The 17963-nt window shown below is 63.4% G+C and overlaps 1 protein-coding gene across 4 annotated transcripts in view; it reads right to left on the bottom strand.

The window, feature by feature from the left end:
- Positions 1–16607, bottom strand: part of NFIC (nuclear factor I C) — a 60147-nt gene extending 43540 nt beyond the window's left edge. The window contains exons 1-2 of one of the 4 annotated variants that reach the window (XM_032883536.1): positions 16477–16607; positions 1002–1533 (exon numbers count right to left, since the gene is read on the bottom strand). In XM_032883536.1, the coding sequence (XP_032739427.1) occupies positions 1002–1533; positions 16477–16479 (535 nt within the window). In that variant the 5' untranslated portion in view covers positions 16480–16607. Of the gene's footprint in view, positions 1–1001; positions 1534–10367; positions 10501–16476 lie in introns of those variants that run through there. The other 3 variants (XM_032883535.1, XM_032883538.1, XM_032883537.1) reach the window with 3 other exon arrangements.
- Positions 16608–17963: the final 1356 nt, after the last annotated feature.

The following is a 17963-nucleotide window of genomic DNA, read 5'->3' as shown; positions in this document are numbered from 1 at the left end:
GACACCTGCCACGTGGCAGGCCAGCGTTCACATGCCACATGCATGATCCCGCGACTTCCCTGGGGCCTCATCCAGCTGGGAACTCTGATAATCTCCATTTGATAGATGGGGGAGACTGAGGCCCAAGGTGGCCACACAGCCAGGAAGCAGCAGGGGCAACAGATCCCGCCGCCCTCCCAGCCAGGCCCGGGCCCTGGGCCACGAGCCCTGCTGACACCCAGAGGCCTCTGGCCTCTATGTCTTGGTCAGGCTGCCAACCCTCTGGGACACCCCACACTCAGCACTGTCCAGCTATCCCGCAGAGCTCAGCTCTGCCGCACCACTTCCTCCAGGAAGCTGCCCTGGGTTTCCCCACCCTCACAGGTGCTGCTGGCCTCCAGGTGGGGCGCTGACCCTGGATCCAGCACACACCCAGCTAGAATGGCCAGAGCCGGGAACACAGGGGACTAGAGAGGGTGGTAACCCAGCCAAAGTCACACAGCACCCATCTTCCCCCTCTGCACGAAGCTGGGACCCGCCAGACCTCCGCTGAAGGTCTGAGAGTTGATCCACTAGCATTCACAGCGCCCAAGGCCAGCCCTCTCTCAGATGGTCTCTCCCAGTGGTCACCGGCGTGTCCTCACCTCTATTTCCAAAAAGTCCTTAAGTTGCCCCTCGGACCTCCTGGGCCAGGATCTTACCTCCTGAGATCTCAAGAGCCCGCCTCTTACCTTCAACCCCCTGGGGGCTGAAGACCGCCTCCCCACTCAGACTCTCCTCGAACCGTATCTCTTGCCCTCAGACCTTCACAGCACAGGTGCGGGTCCTACCCTAACGCAGGCCAACAGGCCCCCTCGGCCCCGCCCACCGCACCTGCCTCCCCTCCCAGTCCAGCCTGAACCACCTCCGCAGCCGGACGCACGTGAGGGGGCGGCTATGCCCCCCCCCCCCCCCCCCCCCGCCCCCGCCCGCCCCGGCCCCCCCCCCCCCCGCGCCCCCCAGACCGTGGGCGCCCGCCTCACCTCGCTCGCGCACGAAGTAGGCCAGGTAGAGGTCAAGCTCCTTGACCGCCACGCCGATGTGGTGCGGCTGCACGCAGAGCACCGGGTGGCCGCACTGCGCCGCCTTGACCAGGCGCTCGCCGTCGGTGCTCTCCAGTGGGATGCCCTTGAAGAGGATGACCATGACCAGGTCCAGCCGCCACACCTTGTCGGCCTGGCGCAGGCAGTCGATACGGCGCATCTTGCCCTTCTGGTCGGGGTTGGAGAGCACGCAGCCCGGCGCCTTCTTGCCGGTGATGGCCAGCACGAAGTCCTCGCGGCACTCGGGCCGGATGTCCTTGCGCAGCTTGGCCAGCAGCCGGGACGCCCACTTCTGCTTCACCTCGGCCTTCTCGCCCAGCAGCTCGTCCTTCACCGCGCGCTCCTCGTCCTTGGACATGCGCTTCTCGTGCTTCTTGAAGTACTTGCGCTTCCGCGCCTGCAGGTTGAACCAGGTGTAGGCGAAGGCGCGGACGTGCGGCAGCAGCGCCTCGATGAACGGGTGGAACTCATCCTGCAGGCAAGAGAGGCCGGAGGTCAGGACGCACTGGGGACCGTGGGCCCACTGCCCAGCCCGGGGGACTGAGGCCTGGAGTAATTCCCAGGAAGACACCAGCCCTCCCCCAGGGAGGGCCAGGCGCCTGTGGGCAGGGGGCCACTGCAGACCCGGTCACCCCTGGGGGAAACTCGAGGCCGGAGGGGACCCAGCAGAAGTGCGTGGGGGCCAGGCGCAAACCCCTTGCCCAAATGGGGAGACCAGGGCTTGGACTGTGTGGGAGGCGCAGGCCAAGCAGAAGTTCATGGAGGGCTGTCTTGAACCCCAGTATACAGACAGGTCAAGCTGAGGGTCCCCAGACGCTTGATGGGGGCTAGCCCATTGTACAGACGGGGGAAAGTAAGGTCAGGAGAATGGGGGATGTTATGGAACTATTCGCTGTCTACTAGGATGGGGGCAGGGGCAGCAAACCCCAGTCTGAGAGCACCTTAAAGAACAATAGTGAGTATTTCATTCTGCTGCAACTACTCAGCTCAGCGCGGAATTAGCCCTAAATAGGACACACAGATAATGGGTGAGGCTGCTTTCTGATAAAACTTTATTTACAAAAACAGGTGGCAGACACTGGGCCCCAGGCCTGCAGTTTGCAAGCTCGTGCACTAAAGTATGAGCTCCAGGGGCGCCTGGGGGGCTCAGTCGTTGAGCATCGGCTTTCAGCTCAGGTGACGATCCCCTGGACCCCCAGGTCCAGGGCATCAAGCCCACATCCTGCCTCCGCCCCTCCCCCTGCTTGTGCACATGCGTGCACTCTCTCTCTGACAAATAAATAAATAAAATAAAAATAAAGTATGAGCTCCAATGTCGAGAGCTGGGCCAAGCACACAGCAGGTGCTGGATGGCAGGAGAAATGAGGCTCAGAGAGTGTCCCCAACACCAAAGAAAGCTGACACTGGGCCGGGGGGAGCGGTCTGAGGGCTGCCTCTGTGGGCCCTAGGCACAAAGAAAACAAAAATGAGGTCTGGGGGTCATTTCTATAGACCAGCCGTGCAGAAAGGCCCCCTCTGAGAGCAACATGGGGCCGTGGAGACCCCTGTCCCCTCCTGTGGGGGTGGGAGGGCTGTCTCACTCTCCGTTTTTCATCCAGAGGAACTGAGTCTGCAGATCTTCTGGGACCTGGTTTCTCAGCCTCCAGGAAAAGGGAGGACAAAGAGAACCTGGGGCTCGTGCGGGCTTCCAGAACGGGAGCGCTGCGGTCTCTTCCTGGGAGATGAGCCCTGTCCTTGCCCAGCTCTGGAAAGCCTGCACTAGACTCTTGGTACTATCCCTGACATTGTTACAATTGTTCCAGTCGCTTACAATCTGCCAGGAGCAGGGAAGGGTCGGGGCTCCGCTCCCCATTGCGTGATGGTATCCAAGGCCCAGAGAGGGGCGGAGACCCAACCTGGGGGTCCCACGGGGTCTCCGAGCCTGTGTGAGGACCGGAGCCCAGGCCCCTGGGCGCCGTGAAGACCATTGGCTGCTCTTCCAGAACAGCCTGGGGTCTCGGGGAGATGCTCGGCCTTCTGGTTGGATGTGGCTGGGGTTGGTCCCACCTCCAGGCTGGACACTCACAGGAACCCCCACCCAGTGCCCTCTCTGGGCTCTGTGCACCTCTGGCCATGGGGTACCGGGGGAGGAGGGAGGGGAATGACCTCGGATTTCACCTATTACTGAGGCTCTGAAAATAGCCTCCTGCCCTGAGCGGGATGGGGGGTGGGATGGGGCTCAGTATAGCCAGCCCCGCTCCCCGCTCTAATGTCCCCCAAGTGTGAGTCACCATAACAGCTGTGGCGGGGGACTGGACCTCAGGGCTCTCTTCCTCTGTCCACTCCCCTACCCTGGCCGGTCTGCCGAGGCCAAGGGAGAATGGAGGGGCCTATTTTAGGCTGGTCCGTGTCCAACCTCCACAGGGCCTTCCGGTGCCTGAATGCCACCTGGCCTGCCGGCCCCAGAGACGGGGAGGCACTCGCCCAGGGTCACAGAGCTAGGCAGCAGAGCTGGGACCAGAGCCCGGGCTGCCTGGCCGGAGGGGCTCGGGGTGGGGAAATGAGAGAGACCCAGGTCGCTGCTCCTGATGGCAGGGATGCCAGGGCGGCTAGAGGCCAAGCAGTGGTGTTGACGCTGGGCCACGGCTGCCGCCCAAGGTCGGTGCTTTACTGGGACAGTGATAAGAGGTGGCTGGGAAGGGGCAGCTGGACGGTCAGCCAGGTCCCCAGCCTCCTCTGCTTGAACCGTTTTCTCTCTGAACCCCGCCCCTTCTCTGGGCCCTACCCCTCTGGGTCCACTCTCAGCAAAGGTGCCAGGGAGGTGGGCAGGGGCGGGAGCCCACGTCACCAGTGACCCCAGCTGGTCCGGGAGGAAGGAAGACAAACAGTCTGTAACTGGGTCAGGGACCTGCTGCCCTCTCCTCCCTCATTCTCCCTGGGAGGTCAGCCCAGGTGAGAGGCAGGTCTGTTACCCTCTTTGTCCCACAAGACCTGCCAAGGCCAAGGCATTTTCCTCAGGCACCTCCCAATGCCCTCATTGGCTGACCAGGCAAAGGAGACAGTCAAGGCAAGCCAGCTGCCAAGAATCCTCCCGAACTCCTACGCATCCCTCAAAGCCCTGTCTCCAGTCTCCTTCTCCTTCAGGTAGTCTTTCCTGCTCCCCTCAGGGATTCCCCCAGACATAGCCTGGACCATACAAGCTGGGGTTCTGAGTCAGGCTCTACTGCCACCCATTCCCACCCTCCAAACCTGAGGCCCAGGGCTAAAGCACTCATGCCTGACCCCGGAGCAAATCACTGCTCTGCTCTGGGCCTCAGTTTCTCAGTCTGTACAACGGGCAGAATGAGATACGGCAGCTGCAGGGTGTTGAGGGTTTTTTTCCGGTTCCTGGCAACCGGAGAGGCAATGTTGCGGGGAGGGGGAGCAAGGCCAGGCCTTTCCCCAAAACACTACTTGTCTCCCTGGGACTTCCTGGCCAAAAAGGGCAGCAGCAGCTAAGTGGTGAACACCTGGGTCCGAGCCCTTGCTGGATGGGCTGGGTCATGAAGCTCCTATTCACAAACCACAAGTTTTCCCGGAAGGATTCTGTCTCCCTCATTTGTTCAGTGACTCACCAAACGATACTGAGAACTATCTTAGCCCCTCCTAAATTCGTATCCCAAACTCCTAAGCATCCTTCAGAGCCCCGGTTCCAACGTCTTTTCCACTAGGTTCAGGCCAGATGAAGTGGCAAAAGCAGAGCTCACATTCAAACCCAGGTCCATCTGGCACCAGAGCTGGTGTACCTAATCTCAAGCAATTCCTCCCCTCCAGCTCAGGGCATCACAGTGTAGGCACGACACCCACCTAACGAGGGTGAGATGCGTGTGATTGTTCAACATTTACTGAGTGTGCCTGCTGTGACGGCTTCATGCATGGTGCTGTGGACCCAGCAGTGACCCGGGCTCAGTCCTCACCTGGATCCTGATCTGGGGCAGGGAAGGATGTGAAACAAGCAGACAGATACGTAATAAAACGTCACTTGGAACAAAGCACCTTGAAGAAACCTAAAGGCGTTTGGGGAGAGTGAGGGAATGCCTTGGGGTTGTGTTTTTAGCTGGCAGTGCTCCATGAGGGTCTTTCATAAGAGATGACACTTGAACAAAGACCTAAAAAATGACGGGCCAGGGTAGGAGCTTTCCAGATAGTGAAAACAGCATGTACCAAGGCCCTGAGGCAACACCGTGCCCCATGTTTTGCAAGAATGGTGAAGACGGTGGTGTGCTGAAACAGAGTGAACAAGAAGTAGAGCGGAGGGGGTGAGGGCGGGGAGGTGCCGGGGGCTGGATATGAAGGGTCTTGTGGGCCCCAAAAAGGAATCTTCATACACGGAGTGGTGGGAGTGAAAACGTCCCACCAAACTGACCAGGGAGTCTGAACCCTGGATCTCCTGCCTTTCCTCTCGGTGCCTTTATGTCCCAAGAGGATGACGGGGGTTGACCCAGAGGGCCAGGGAGAGAGAGACAAGGTGTGGGGTCATACCTTTCAGAGGCTGAGCATTTACTGAGCTATCAACTCTGCAAAATAGGGACTAGCCTTGCATCTGCTTTCTGGAGGGAGAAACTGAGGCCCTGAGCACTGAAACCACCCACCCAAAGTCACGCAGCCAGGAAGGAGCCAAGCTGGGGCTTGAACCCACGTCCCCAGGACTGTGGACCTCTGGACTCCTCAGCCCCATTCCTGAGCCCTTCAAGCCCGTGGTCTGGCCCCATCACTGGGACTCCCCAGAGATATGCGTCTCCGAATCCCGTGTGACTCCCTTCCCCTGCTCAGTCCCAGGTCATGGGCCATCTCCTCCTAGCCAAAGTGGCAGCCTGGCCGGGCCTCTGGACTGTGGCCCCTCCAGGACAGGGATTTGGTCCTTCTGGTTCACTGCTGTGCCCTAGCACCCAGTCTGGATCCCTGGGGGAGCAATCCCATCCTAAGTGACACCTCCAAGCACCCCACACGACAGAGGATGCTGCCACCACCACCCCCCCACAGGTTTGGTTACACTCAGGAAGACCCTGGACAAGACTGGGCAGGGGCAGGGGCCATGAGCCCCGAGCAAAAGCCCTCAGGGCTCATGGCTGTTCCTGTCACCTAGCCCAGACAGTGACCGAATAAAGAGGAGGGTATGTTGGAAATGCCTCCAGGATGTTTCATCCAATCATTAGCTGAGCGACCGCCATAATCATAGCCACGTTTATTTGGCACCCACTGTATACCGAGGGTGAAGCCTTGGAGGAAGGCATGATTGTCCTCCCCAGGTCACGTGGGCAGAGACTGAGGCTCCGAGGAGGTCCTTCTCTCGGCTGGCAGAACCGTCCATTCACTCTTCCTCCCACAGATAAGTAAGCACCTACTATGTGCCAGGCCCTGCACTGAGCACCTCACAGGGGTCCTGCCTCCCCAAACCGTCCGGCGGGGCAGGCAACTGAAGATTACCATTGGCTTCATTTCACAGTGAGGACAAGGGGGGCCCTGCCCCGCACTTTGCAGCCGGAAAACCAATAACTTAGTTCCTGAGCCTCTAGAGCAAGGCCCATATGCGTATCCGAGACGCCCTCAGTCTCTGCCTTGGTGCCCCCCCGACCCCCCCCCCCGTCAGGACCCATCGGAGGCAGGGCAGGGCCATGGGTCAGTAAGCACGCATGTGGCACTAGAGGTCCACCGAGGGGAGCAGGGAGCACACGCGTGTGTGGGTTGCCAGGAACACGTGCCTTTGCGTGTGAGGGCCGTGCGGGGCAGAAGGACCCAAGATGCGGTGAGTGTTTTCCATCCTTTTGGTGTGAAACAGGGAGGGAGAACGGTTCAGGCTGGGGGTGGGGTAGGGACAGAGAGGGAGGAGGAGAGAAAGGAGGGGTTGGGGGAAGAGAGACAGAGACAGAGGGAGTGAGAGAAGGAGAGGAGGAGGGAAGGAGACAGTGAGAGAGAGAGAGAGAGAGAGAGAGAGAGAATGCTGACTCGGCCAGAATCCCGCTTCGTGATTTACAAGGCGCCTGGCCCTGGCTCACCGAGGCACCTCCGCAGAGCAGGGAGGAGGAGGGAGAGACCCAGACACAGGGACGGAGAGAGGGAGCGCGACCTGGAGCGAGGCTGTGCTTTCTGCAGGAGCCAAGCAGAGGCCACCAGACGGGGTGTGTGTGTGTGTGGGGGGGGGGGGGGGTGTTCACCGGGAACGCCCACCTGTCCAGGCTGGCCTCAAAAGCCAAGTGGGAAGTGGTCCCAAACCCAGCGTTGCCAGCCATAGTGCTGTGCCACCCTGGGCAGGCCCTGGCCGTCTCTGGTCTTGGCTCCTCTCCTAGCCCCAAGATGCTGGGGGACCCCCATCCCCCAAAGCTCAGGCCAGGCCTAGGCTCCACAGAGGCACTTAAAAAAAAACCTACTAAACCTACCAAAAGTCAGGGCTGCCCTCCTGACTCGATCTCCCCGCTGGAGAAAGGGCCGTGAAAGGGGTACCACGCTGAGAGGGATCCCAGGGCAGAAATGAAGGGAGGAATGAATGAATGAGGGAGGGGCCCTGGCGGGCTGGTGTGGCCGGCCTCAGCCCGGGGAATCCTGGGCACTGCAGCCAAGAGGGATTTGGCCCCAAACCCGGAATAACTAACGTGGCGGTGCGGCGGGCGGGCCGGGGGGGTGGGCGGGGAGAGGCAGGGAGGGAGGCCCGGAGTAGGGCCAGCGCGGGGAGGCCGGCCTTCCCGCCGCCAGGATTTATGGAAGTAACGGCTGCTCCACACAGTTCCTCTTAAGAGTAAAAGTGAAAAAGCTCTTGAGTCACCACTGAAACAGGGACGGGGCTCCCAGAATCCTCCAGGGCTGCCGCCACCGCCAATCCCCCTTCAGCGGGCAGGGCTGGGGGCACGGGGCGCGGGCACCGGGGCACCACTCCCCCCTGCTGCTCTCCAGCGGCTCCCTCCAACAAGGATCCCGGTCGGATCAGCTAAAAGGGAGCTATTTTTGGATGGGCTCAGGTTGTAAAATTAGTCGGGCAAAGGGGGGAGACGGAGGCCCAGAGATGGGGAGACACGCGGGAGAGATGGAATGGGGGAGAGAGACGCAGAGACAGACGGAGGCACGGAGAGAGACACGGAGGCAGAGACAGGGAGACGCAGACCACAGAGACCGAGAGTGATGGAGGAGAAACAGAGGGACGGGCCAGGGAGATGGAGATGGTCAGAGAGACGTGGGGTGGTGGCCCGGACAGCCAGGAGTGCACGTCCTAAGAGGGCAGTCGGGGTCCTCCCAGAGGGACCCCCAGCCGGAGACCCCAGACCAGGCTGGGTCTGCAAGGAGCTCTGTCTGGGGGGGGGGGCAGTCCCAGGGCTCTGCTCCTGGGTGGGGGGCGCAGGAGTGGAGCAAGGGAGGGCGGCCCCCTGCATTTGGGCCACTCCGTCCCCACCCTAGCGGGGGTGGGGGGTGCTCTCGGGCTGTCTCTGCCTATCTCTGTCTCCCGTGTCCCCATCACTGGCCCAGGACAACCTCAGATAGCGTTCACGGTCCTGTCCACCAGGCTGGTCCTGGGGATCAGCCTGCTCCTGGGGAGAGCCGAGCCCGACCCCGTGAGCACACAGGCTCACACCGGGGCTCAGGTTCTCGCTGCCATAGCCTCAGCGTGGATGGAGGCCTGTCTCCCCAGGAGTCCTGATGGGGGAATTCCAGGGCTCAGTGACAAAAGGCGGCCTTCCAACCTCCTCCCCTGGAATAGCCTCCCTGGCTCAGCCCCCCTGTGTGGCTCTCTGGAGCTGGCAAGCCCAGGAAGGGCAGAGGGGGCGGGGGCACCCACAGCCACCCAGGCTGCCCCGCAAGACTGGGAGGCCCAAGGTCACACGGCAACCCTCCCTAGAACCCTACTTGCCTGCAGGGAGCCTCAGGACAACTGGGAGGCAGAGTTGGGGCAGCAAGGACAGCTTCCGGGGGCCCCCCAAAGTTGTTCAGAAGGGGAAACTGAGACCTGGACAGGGGCATGGACTTGTCCAAGGTCACTCAGGGGATCATGGGTAAGACAAGCCCTGAGACCCCCCCCCTCCTTTTCTGGGGGGAGCCGGTAACTCCCCAGTGCGGCAAGAAAGGCTGTAGCCCGAAGGAGGGGGCCCCCAAGCCCTGAATAGCAGACCCTTTCCCACACAGACGGGCAGTCCCTGGGGCCCAAGCTAGGCATCCACGTGCTCCCCATAAGGGAGAGAGGAGGAAGACGGGACAGGCAGCCTCCGGATGGACTCCCACCTCCCAGAGTCCTGCACTTGGCAATCTGGAGGCCGCACTGCCCCGTCTCCAGAACCTGCCTTATTCCTCAGGAGAAACTGAGGCTGCAACCCCATCGGCCTGAAGACACATAAGGATATGGGGGAGCTGGAAGGAGACCAGCCAGGGGCGGGGTGTCCCAAAGGGAGCTGGAGGAGGAAAGGAGTCCCCGGGGGTGCGGCCTGGGACAGGGGCAGCCGCCCCCTCCCCACACACCCCCTTCGCCGTTGCACAAGGGCTCAGCCCGGGGCAGTCTGGGAGCACCGCCAGGGGTGAGAGGCTACGGGAGGGGGGCAGGGGCAGGTGCCGGGTGCCGGGTGCCGGGCTGGCGAGGGCGTCCGCAGCGCCGCAGTGCCGGGACCAGACCCCGGAACGCCTGGCCTCCCGGCTCCTCCCGGCGGCGGCGGCGCAACAATCCAGAATCGATGCAGCGAAAATATCAGATCGGTGGGGGGGGGGGGGGGGGGGCGGGGGGGGCCGGGCCGGGATGTCAGCGCGCCCCCCCCCCGCTGCTGGCGCCTTCAACTCCGCGCGCCCCCTCCCCCCCCAGCACACGTGGGCCAGTAATGGGGGGAAAGGCGTCCCGGGGCTGGGGTGGCGGGGCACAACCTTGGCGGGGGGCGGGGGGCGCTGTCTGGGGAGCACATCCGAGGTATCCTCTCCTCAACAGGGCCGAGGGGTCGGATCGGGACCCCTCGATTCCTCCTAGGGGCAGGCCGGGTCCGGGCGGGGGGTCACGCAGAGGCCCGGCTCCGGCCATGGGGTGGGGGGGAGCGCCCCCAGACCTTCCCAGGTGGGGTGGGGGCTAGCGTCCCGCCAGCCCGCTCCCCGAGTCCCGCGTTCGCGTGGGGAAGAGGCCGGGGCGCCCGGGGCGGGGCGGGAGTCCCGAGGGTGGGTCGGGGCAGGGGTCCCCGGCCCAGCCCATCCCCCACCGGCCCCTGGCCCGCGGCGGGGGCACCCCTGGAGGGGCGGCGGGAGGGACGCGCGCCTTTCCCGTTCCGCCTCCTCCGGTTTCGCGACTACGGGGCCGGGCGGCGGGGGGCGCGGGCCGGGCGAGGGGCGTACCTGGGTCAGGCAGAGCGGGGACGAATACATCCCGGGCGCGGCGGGAGGCGCAGGGCCGGCCGGAGCGGGCGCGCTGAACTTACTGAGTCATTTTTCCAAACCCCCCCCCCCCCGCGGCCGCGGCCGGCGCGCTCCTCGCCGCCTCCTCCCTCGGTCTCCCTCCTCCCTCCCTCCCGCGCTCGCTCTCTCTCCCTCTCTCTTCCTTTCCTGTCCCCCCTCCCTCTCTCCTCCTCCGTCTCTGTCTCTCCGTGTCTCTGTCTCTCCTCCCTCTGGCAGCCTCCCCCCTTCCTCCCCCCAATTTCCCTCCCCTCCCAGCCGAGCCTCCCACTTCTCAACATCCAACTTTCAAAGAAACGAGGGAAAAAAGAGCGCGAGCGGGGAAGGAAAGCCGCTCCCCCCCATGCCCCATGAACCCCCATCATAGCTATTATTACGAATTACGAACCGCCCCGGTCCCGGGCACCGGACGGGGACCAACCGGCGGCGCAGAGCCCGGTAGCCGCGGGTCTCCCAGGACCGCCCACCCGAGTCAAGTGGGGAGGGGGTGCTGGGCTGGTGCTGGACACTTTGGGGCCGGAGGTGGATTTTTAAGACCCCCCCAAACCTCCCCGCGCTGGCCGGGAAGTTGGAGAAAAGAGCCAAGTTGGGGGGGGAGGGAAAGAATGAAGAAGTGACGTGTGCAGAGGCCCAGCGCCAGCGCGCGTCTTTCCCCTTAAAGATGTACGACCCGGGGTGCAGGGCAGGAGAGGTGGGGCCCCACAGCATCCTCTCCCTCTGCTCCCCTTAGAGCCAGACACGGGCTGCAGTTCCCTGGGCAGGGAGCTTGGCTCCAAGTGCACTCCTCCCCCACCCCACCGGCCCCAAAGGTCCCAACTAACCCCAGAGCCTCCAGGAATCTGCTCTCACCTCTTCAGTTACCACCAAATGGGAACTGGGTGTGTGTGGTAGGGGTGTTCTAGCATCCCCCATGAGTCTCCCCAACATCCCAGGAGGGTAGGTCCAGAACCTCAGGCTGGCCACGTAAACCTTCGCAGCCTCTTCCCTGGGCGTCCAGTAATTCCTATGGAGACTAGGAGCGTGCCCATCTCACAGATCTGCAAACTGAGGCACCAGGAGTGGCTTGGAGCCCCAGAACCCACCTTCCTAAAGCTCCATTGTTCTCCCTCTAGAGTAACTGGGCGCAGACCTGACCTCTCCCAGTCTAAGCCCCCAGGGTTCCTGATGACCACGACCTCAAGCCTTCCCCATTCACCCCTGAATCCTCAGCCTCCACTGCCACAGCTCCCATTCCCACCCCACAGACTGCCCCTTGGTATTGTCCCCGGTAACGTGCACTAACAGTGCCCGCCCATGGGGTCCATGGGCATAAGGGTAATGACACTTAGCAGAGCCTTGACCTTCTGTCAAATGAGCAGCAAGACATTCTTAGAAAGCCTGGTGATTTTCATTGGTCTCTCCCAGTGTCCTGATGCCAAATGAAACCCTCTTGCCAACGTGGGGCAACTGCCCCATGCCCAGGGTAATGGGAGGGGCCAGGAATCCCGTTATTTTCCCCTGTTGCGGGGAGGAAACAGGCTCAGGGTCCCAGGGCTAGACTAGGAGGGAGCAGGGTTCCTACAGAAGGCGGAAGGCGTATATCCTGGGCCACTCCGACTCCGCATTGCATTATTATTCAAACAAACTGTTAGAATTCAAACAATCAGTGCTTAGCATATCAGGAGCGCTTCGCAAAGGTTTGAAAACCCCTGGCTGCTGTCAGGCGGATGGGGGGGGGGTGCATTTGAAACCCCAGGATGAATGGGGAAAGCAGGTGTCTAGGAATCCAAATGCCAACATAACATACAACAGGATTTTATTATTTGAAAGTGGCTAGGAACACAGAGAGCACAAGATTCCAAATTCACAGACATTTAAAAGTTACACTTGACTGCAGACGGTTCTCCCAGCTCGGCCCCCTCATTCCCGCCCAGCCTGCCACCTGAGCTCCTTTCCAAGGTGAGGTCCGGAGAGCACAGACTGCCCGTCTGTCTCGGAGCCTCAGTCTCCGAATCTGTAAAATGGCAACAGTGCTGGGACGCATGGAGGAGGGTTGGAGATGGGAACCCTGAGGTTACTCGTGTGAACGCTGTGGGCACAGTGCAGAGAGGAGAACTTTCTGCAAATTCCCGAACGCCGGCAGACTGTTACAAATCTGCATATTCCATAGTTCGGGTGGGAGGGGCCCTGCAGTGCACACAGTAGGTCCACAGCTGCCAGCCAGCTCTAGCGCAGGCTTGCAGCCTGGTCTACGTCTCCTCCGGCGGCAACTACACTCCTGTGTGCCTCAGTTTCCCCTCGGTGAAAAAGGGTGAAGGGAGTTCCCACCCCTTGGGTTATTATGGGTGACCCAGAGGAGACTGGGCTGAGGTCAGAAGAGGGCTTTGCACCGGGCAGTTACCTTAACAAAGCAACTGGTGAATGTGGACCTTGTTTGTGCGAGGGCCCGGAAGGGGAGTGGGCCATGTGATTTAGCAGTGGCACTTGGGAGCACAGTTGAGCTCATTGGCTAAAAAATTAAAAATGCACTCTCCTTAATCATTCATTCTGCCTTTCCTCTAACTGTCCATGACCCAGACGCACAAGCGTGTCGACTACCACTCTCTACCACTACTGGTGACAGCCTGGGAACTAGCCAGGGCGTCCCTCTGCAGGGGGCCAGGTCAGTAACGCCAGTGTGGGAACAGGCCGGACTATTACGCAGCTCCGTAAAAGAATAAGAGGTTCCCATCTGCAGATATCACAGGGGGAAACAAGCCGGAGACCAGGGCTTCTCCCCTAAGGGTGCTCTGGACCATTCTCTGCCCAGGGATCCTGGACTCTGTGGGGGAGAGGTGCTGAGCCCTATCCCTGCCTGGAGCACCCCCAGTCCTGACCACCAGCGACATCCCCAGACATGGCCCAGTGTCTCCCTGGGGTCCCACACAGGTAGGGGTGAGGAAGTGGGTTGGCTTCCACTGGGGGTAGTTTGGTATATACTCTTCAGATGTTCACAAATGGTTTGTGTCATTAAAAACAAACTTTTAAAAAAGTGCTTGGCATTCACAGAGCAGCTGAGGCAGGGGAAGGCCACCTCCTAGGTGTCCACCTAGGAACTCAAGGGCGACCACCCCTGGGGCACAGAGGGCACAGCGCCATGCCAGGCCTTGGGAACGCACGCTTGGCACAGCATCACCACGCCCCTATGTGTTCCCATTCTACGGAGGAGACACTGAGGTTCTAGAAGGGGATGTGAAGGTCTTTGGTCTTGGTAAGGAAAGGGAGGATGGGACCCAAGGTTGGCAGAGACGCACACAGCACATACAACGTGCCACAAAGAGACATTCAGGCATACACACCGTGCCACACAGATACCCATGTCACACACCTAGCAACACAAACACATAGGGATTCCCCTGAGCACAGGCCCACCCACAAACATGGACTTCCGCACACCTGGCCTCGGGCATCACAACAGAGGGCACCCGGGGACTCACAGACTCACACAAAGCACACGCATACACACAGATATGGACACACACAGGGGATGCACAGACCCACTCAAGTGTACACACAAACATGGCCACAACACACAGACACTCCTTCACAATCACACACTCAACCCAAACACTACCATACACACTCACGATCACACACGCCCACAAGCAGAACCCCTCCCAGTATCCCTATGCAGGTGCACGGGCAGAGGGGGCACATACCCATGAAATAACCACATCCCTTTCCCCTCCCAAACACCACCCCCCAGCCGGCTCAGAGCTCTCCAGGTCTGGCTGGGGGGCGGGGTGGCTTGTCTCTCCAGCCTCCCAAGTGCAGGTGCCTGGCCACAGCCATGTCTGCCGGCGGCTGCGTGTGGCTGTGTGTGTGGACCTCTGTGTGCAGTGGAGTTACCTACACCTGTGTCATGGGTGTGTGCTTGTGAATGTTCCTGCTCCCCGTGTGTGCCACCGCGCTGGGCGGCAAGGGGAAGGGATTGCTGCAGCCAGGGGCAGCCCAGGAGTCCCACTACGCAGGAGTGGGGTAGGGCTGTGGGGGGGGCGGTGCAGGGGAGGATGAGGACTGGCAGGGGGCGGGAAGTTTAGCAGACAATGCGGTCCTGAGGGATGGGGACCAAAGCATCCCCGTGTCCATGTAGGACGCCCTTTTCCCTTTCCCAAACCGCCCCCCCACCACCACAATGGGATGCAGGTACAAAGCAAAAAGCAGAGACTCCGGCCTGGCCTTGGTGCTTTTATATTTAGAAAATTATATAAAGTGCCCTGGTGTGGGGGTGGGGGTGCGGCGGGGATTCCCCTGCAGGGGAGAAAACAACACTTTGTGCCCGCCCCGTCTGGCCTCGTAGGGGGCAAGTGCAGGGAGGCAGGACTGGGGGGGGGGCTCCCAGCATAGGGAGTGAGGGGGGTTTCCGCGGCCACCCTCCTGGGCCGGAGCTGGCCCGTGCTCTTCTGTAACCAGCCATCCCTCGGGACCTCCTCCGCCGCGGAGTCGGGGGGACACCCCCCCACCGCCCCGCCTCCCTCTGGGGCAGGTCCCCGCGCACGCGCAGCCCCTGGCGGGAGAAGGCGCCGCCACCGTGCGACCGTGTCCCGGCGCCACCTCGCGCCCGATCTTCAAGCCAGGACCACCTGGGGCCCCGCGGATGGGGTACCCCGAGTCGGAGGGAAGTGGAGGGAACGGTGTGGGGTGGTGGTGAGATGAGGGGACAGAATTTTGGCATGGTAGAGGAAACACCCGTTCCTCACTCAGCAACCCCGGTTACAGGAAAAAAGGAACCTGGGGGGGGAGGGCAAGGAAGAGTGTAGACCCATCCCCAGGAATAGTCACTCTGTGCTGATCACACGCACACAGCGACACCCAACTGTCCCCCGGGACGCAGGCATACGACACAGTTCTCCACTCACCAGCAACCCCCAGGCCGCCACACATTCACATGGGGACACCCCACGGGTCACCCAGGGACATCACGGCCCTCGGGGACACACAACCCCGCCGTACAGCTTCACAACACCTTCCCACAGAGACGCACGGTTACCCAGACACACACACTGTCCCTTAGCCGCACAATGCTCTAACACATACGCAACACAACACACACAGCCACGTGGATGCGCACACACAGACACATAAAGGAGAGGACTCGACTCGCCGAGACCCACGGACCCACGGCCGGCGACGGGACCACCCAGCCGTACAGACACGCGGGCGCATCCCCGGCATCCCGTGCGGACCCGTTTGGGAGCACAGAAGCCCCCAAACGCACCCCTCGAGTGCCGGATGCCACCGACGCCCGCGGACTGGACACCGGAACCCTCAAGTGCAGCCACCGACGCTAGCGGGCCTGGGGCGCGCCGGGCCGAGACCTGGTGACCCCTCCCGGCTGGGACCCCGCGCGCGCTGCGGAGGGGCCGGGGGTCGGGCCGGGGGCGGGGCTCAGGCATCTCAAGGGCAGGCGGGGTGGCTGCCCCCGCGCGGCGCCGAGCGCAGCCGCCCGCCCGGCTCCAAGTTCAAGGCGCCCGGCGGCGGCCGCTGCGCGCTCTCCGCCCCTCTCCGCAGCGGCCATTTTCCGCTAGCTGGCGCGCCGCGCTCGCCCGGGCCGGGGCACCCTGCGGGGGCCGCCGCGACCCCCGCCCCGCATGGCCCAGGCGGGCGCCCCCTCCTCGACCCACGCTCCCCCGCGGGCTGCGCTCTCGGGGGGTCTTGCGCTCCGGGCCGCGCCCTCCCGCCTCCGGCCGGAGCCAGGGAGGAGGCGGGAGCCGGGTCTAGGGGGGACCCTCTCCCGGGAGCCCCGCCCTCCCCGCCAACTCCGCTGCGCCCGCGAGGCGCCCCCCACTTGGGGTCCCCCGCTGAGCCCCGCGCGCCAGCTCCGCCCCCAGCCGCGGGCGGGGTGGGGGGGGGGAGATCGGCGGGCGGGGGTCCCGCAGCCGCGGGCTGTGTTGGGGGGGGCTCCCCGCCTCGGGCCCCTCCTCTGGGCGGCCCTCGCCCCCCGCCCCCCCCAGACCTTGCAACTTTCGCCGGGAGCCCACGCACCACCCCAAAAACTCCCCGGGCGAAAACGAAAGTGGGGGCGGCGACGTACCATGGCGCTGCTGCGAGGAGGCGAGGCCGGCGCCGGAGCGAGCGCGCTCGGTCCCCGGCGAGGGGGGGCCGGAGGCGGCGGGAGGAGGCGGCGAGGGAGGGCGCGCGGGGGAGGGAGCGAGCGCGCGAGGGAGGGGGCGCGCCGCGCCCGCCCCCCCGGCCCGCAGGACCCTCCCCTCGGCCCGCCCTCCCCCCGGCCCCGCGCGCCGCCCGCGCCTCAGGCCGCTCCGCGCCCCGGCCCCGGCTGCGGCGGCTCCCGCTGCGGCTCCATCCCCGGCCCGGCCCGCGCGAGGGGAGGCCGAGCAAGCGGCGGCCGCGGCGGGTCGTGGGGCCCAGGTCGGGCTGGCTGCGGAGGAAGCGGATCCACCTTCGCCGCGGCGCGCGCGCGCTCACACACACACACACACACACACGCGCGCAGAGGGCTCAGGGACACTCGCGGCCCGGGCCTCCTCGACTCCGACGCGGACACACAACGCACACCGACGCGCGCAGACCCACACAGTCGCGCTTGCAGCGTGTTACAGACACACACAGCCTGCGGGCTCATCCAGACACACGGGACCCACGCTCACAGCCGAGGGATGCACACCTCCTGCAGGATGCCACGAACACAGACTCAGACAGCCTGCGGGTGTCACCCAGGCAGACACTCGGGGACTCACAGATTCACAGCCTGGGGGGGGGTCACCCAGACAACCACAGCCTCCACGCTGTCACATACACAGACTCACAGCCTGCAGGGTGTCACCTGGACACTCACGCAGATGGACAATCCTAGAAAGACATTCCAGACCTCGGACCGACCTGCACACGGACCCCCAGAACCCCTCCCCCTGGCGATCGCGCCAGCCACCCGGGCCCGTGAGTGCAGGTGTCCCGCAGTAACGCAGTCACAACAAGCACGCATAGCGGGGAGACGGGACAGATGGGGACACAGACAGAGACTCGGACACCGAGGGCGACAGACCTGGGGGGCGGGGGTCCCCTGGGGGTCCCTCAGGGGCTCCAGCGGGGCGGGGGGCGGGGAGAGCGCGCTTCGGCTTCACAGGTAGGGGTGAGCAGGCGCCCCCTCCCCGGTCAGGATTAATGGAGGTGCCTCTGCAGCGGGGGGAGGGGCGGGGCCGAAGAGGGTCAGCCCCCCGCCCCTGCCGCGCCGGCCACGGTGAGATGGGACGCGGTGCCGCAGCGCCCCCCCCACCCCACCCCTGAGCGCTCTCCCGCAGTCCCCCTCCCCCGGCAGCCGCAGAGCAGGCGCCGCCCCCCCCTCCCGCCCTTCCCTGCTCTGCGTCTGGCGCAGCTGGGGGACGACGGGAGGGGTCTTGCCCGAGTCCGGGCGGGTGGAGGAGATTCTGTTATCGTCCTACTGTCTGTGTTTCTTTCAGCCTGCGACCCCGGTTCCCCGCACTGGGGCTCCAGGACTCAGGGACCCCTTTGGAGAAGTGGTTCCTAGCTCCTCCGGGGAGGACACCAGGGGTTAGCGTGGGG

The sequence above is a fragment of the Lontra canadensis genome, unplaced genomic scaffold (genome assembly GCF_010015895.1).
Source record: "Lontra canadensis isolate GAN:19392208 unplaced genomic scaffold, GSC_riverotter_1.0 scaffold88, whole genome shotgun sequence".
Lineage (NCBI taxonomy): Eukaryota > Metazoa > Chordata > Mammalia > Carnivora > Mustelidae > Lontra > Lontra canadensis.
The sequence above is the reverse complement of the archived record's forward strand: the minus strand, read 5'-3'. Positions and strand labels throughout refer to the sequence as shown.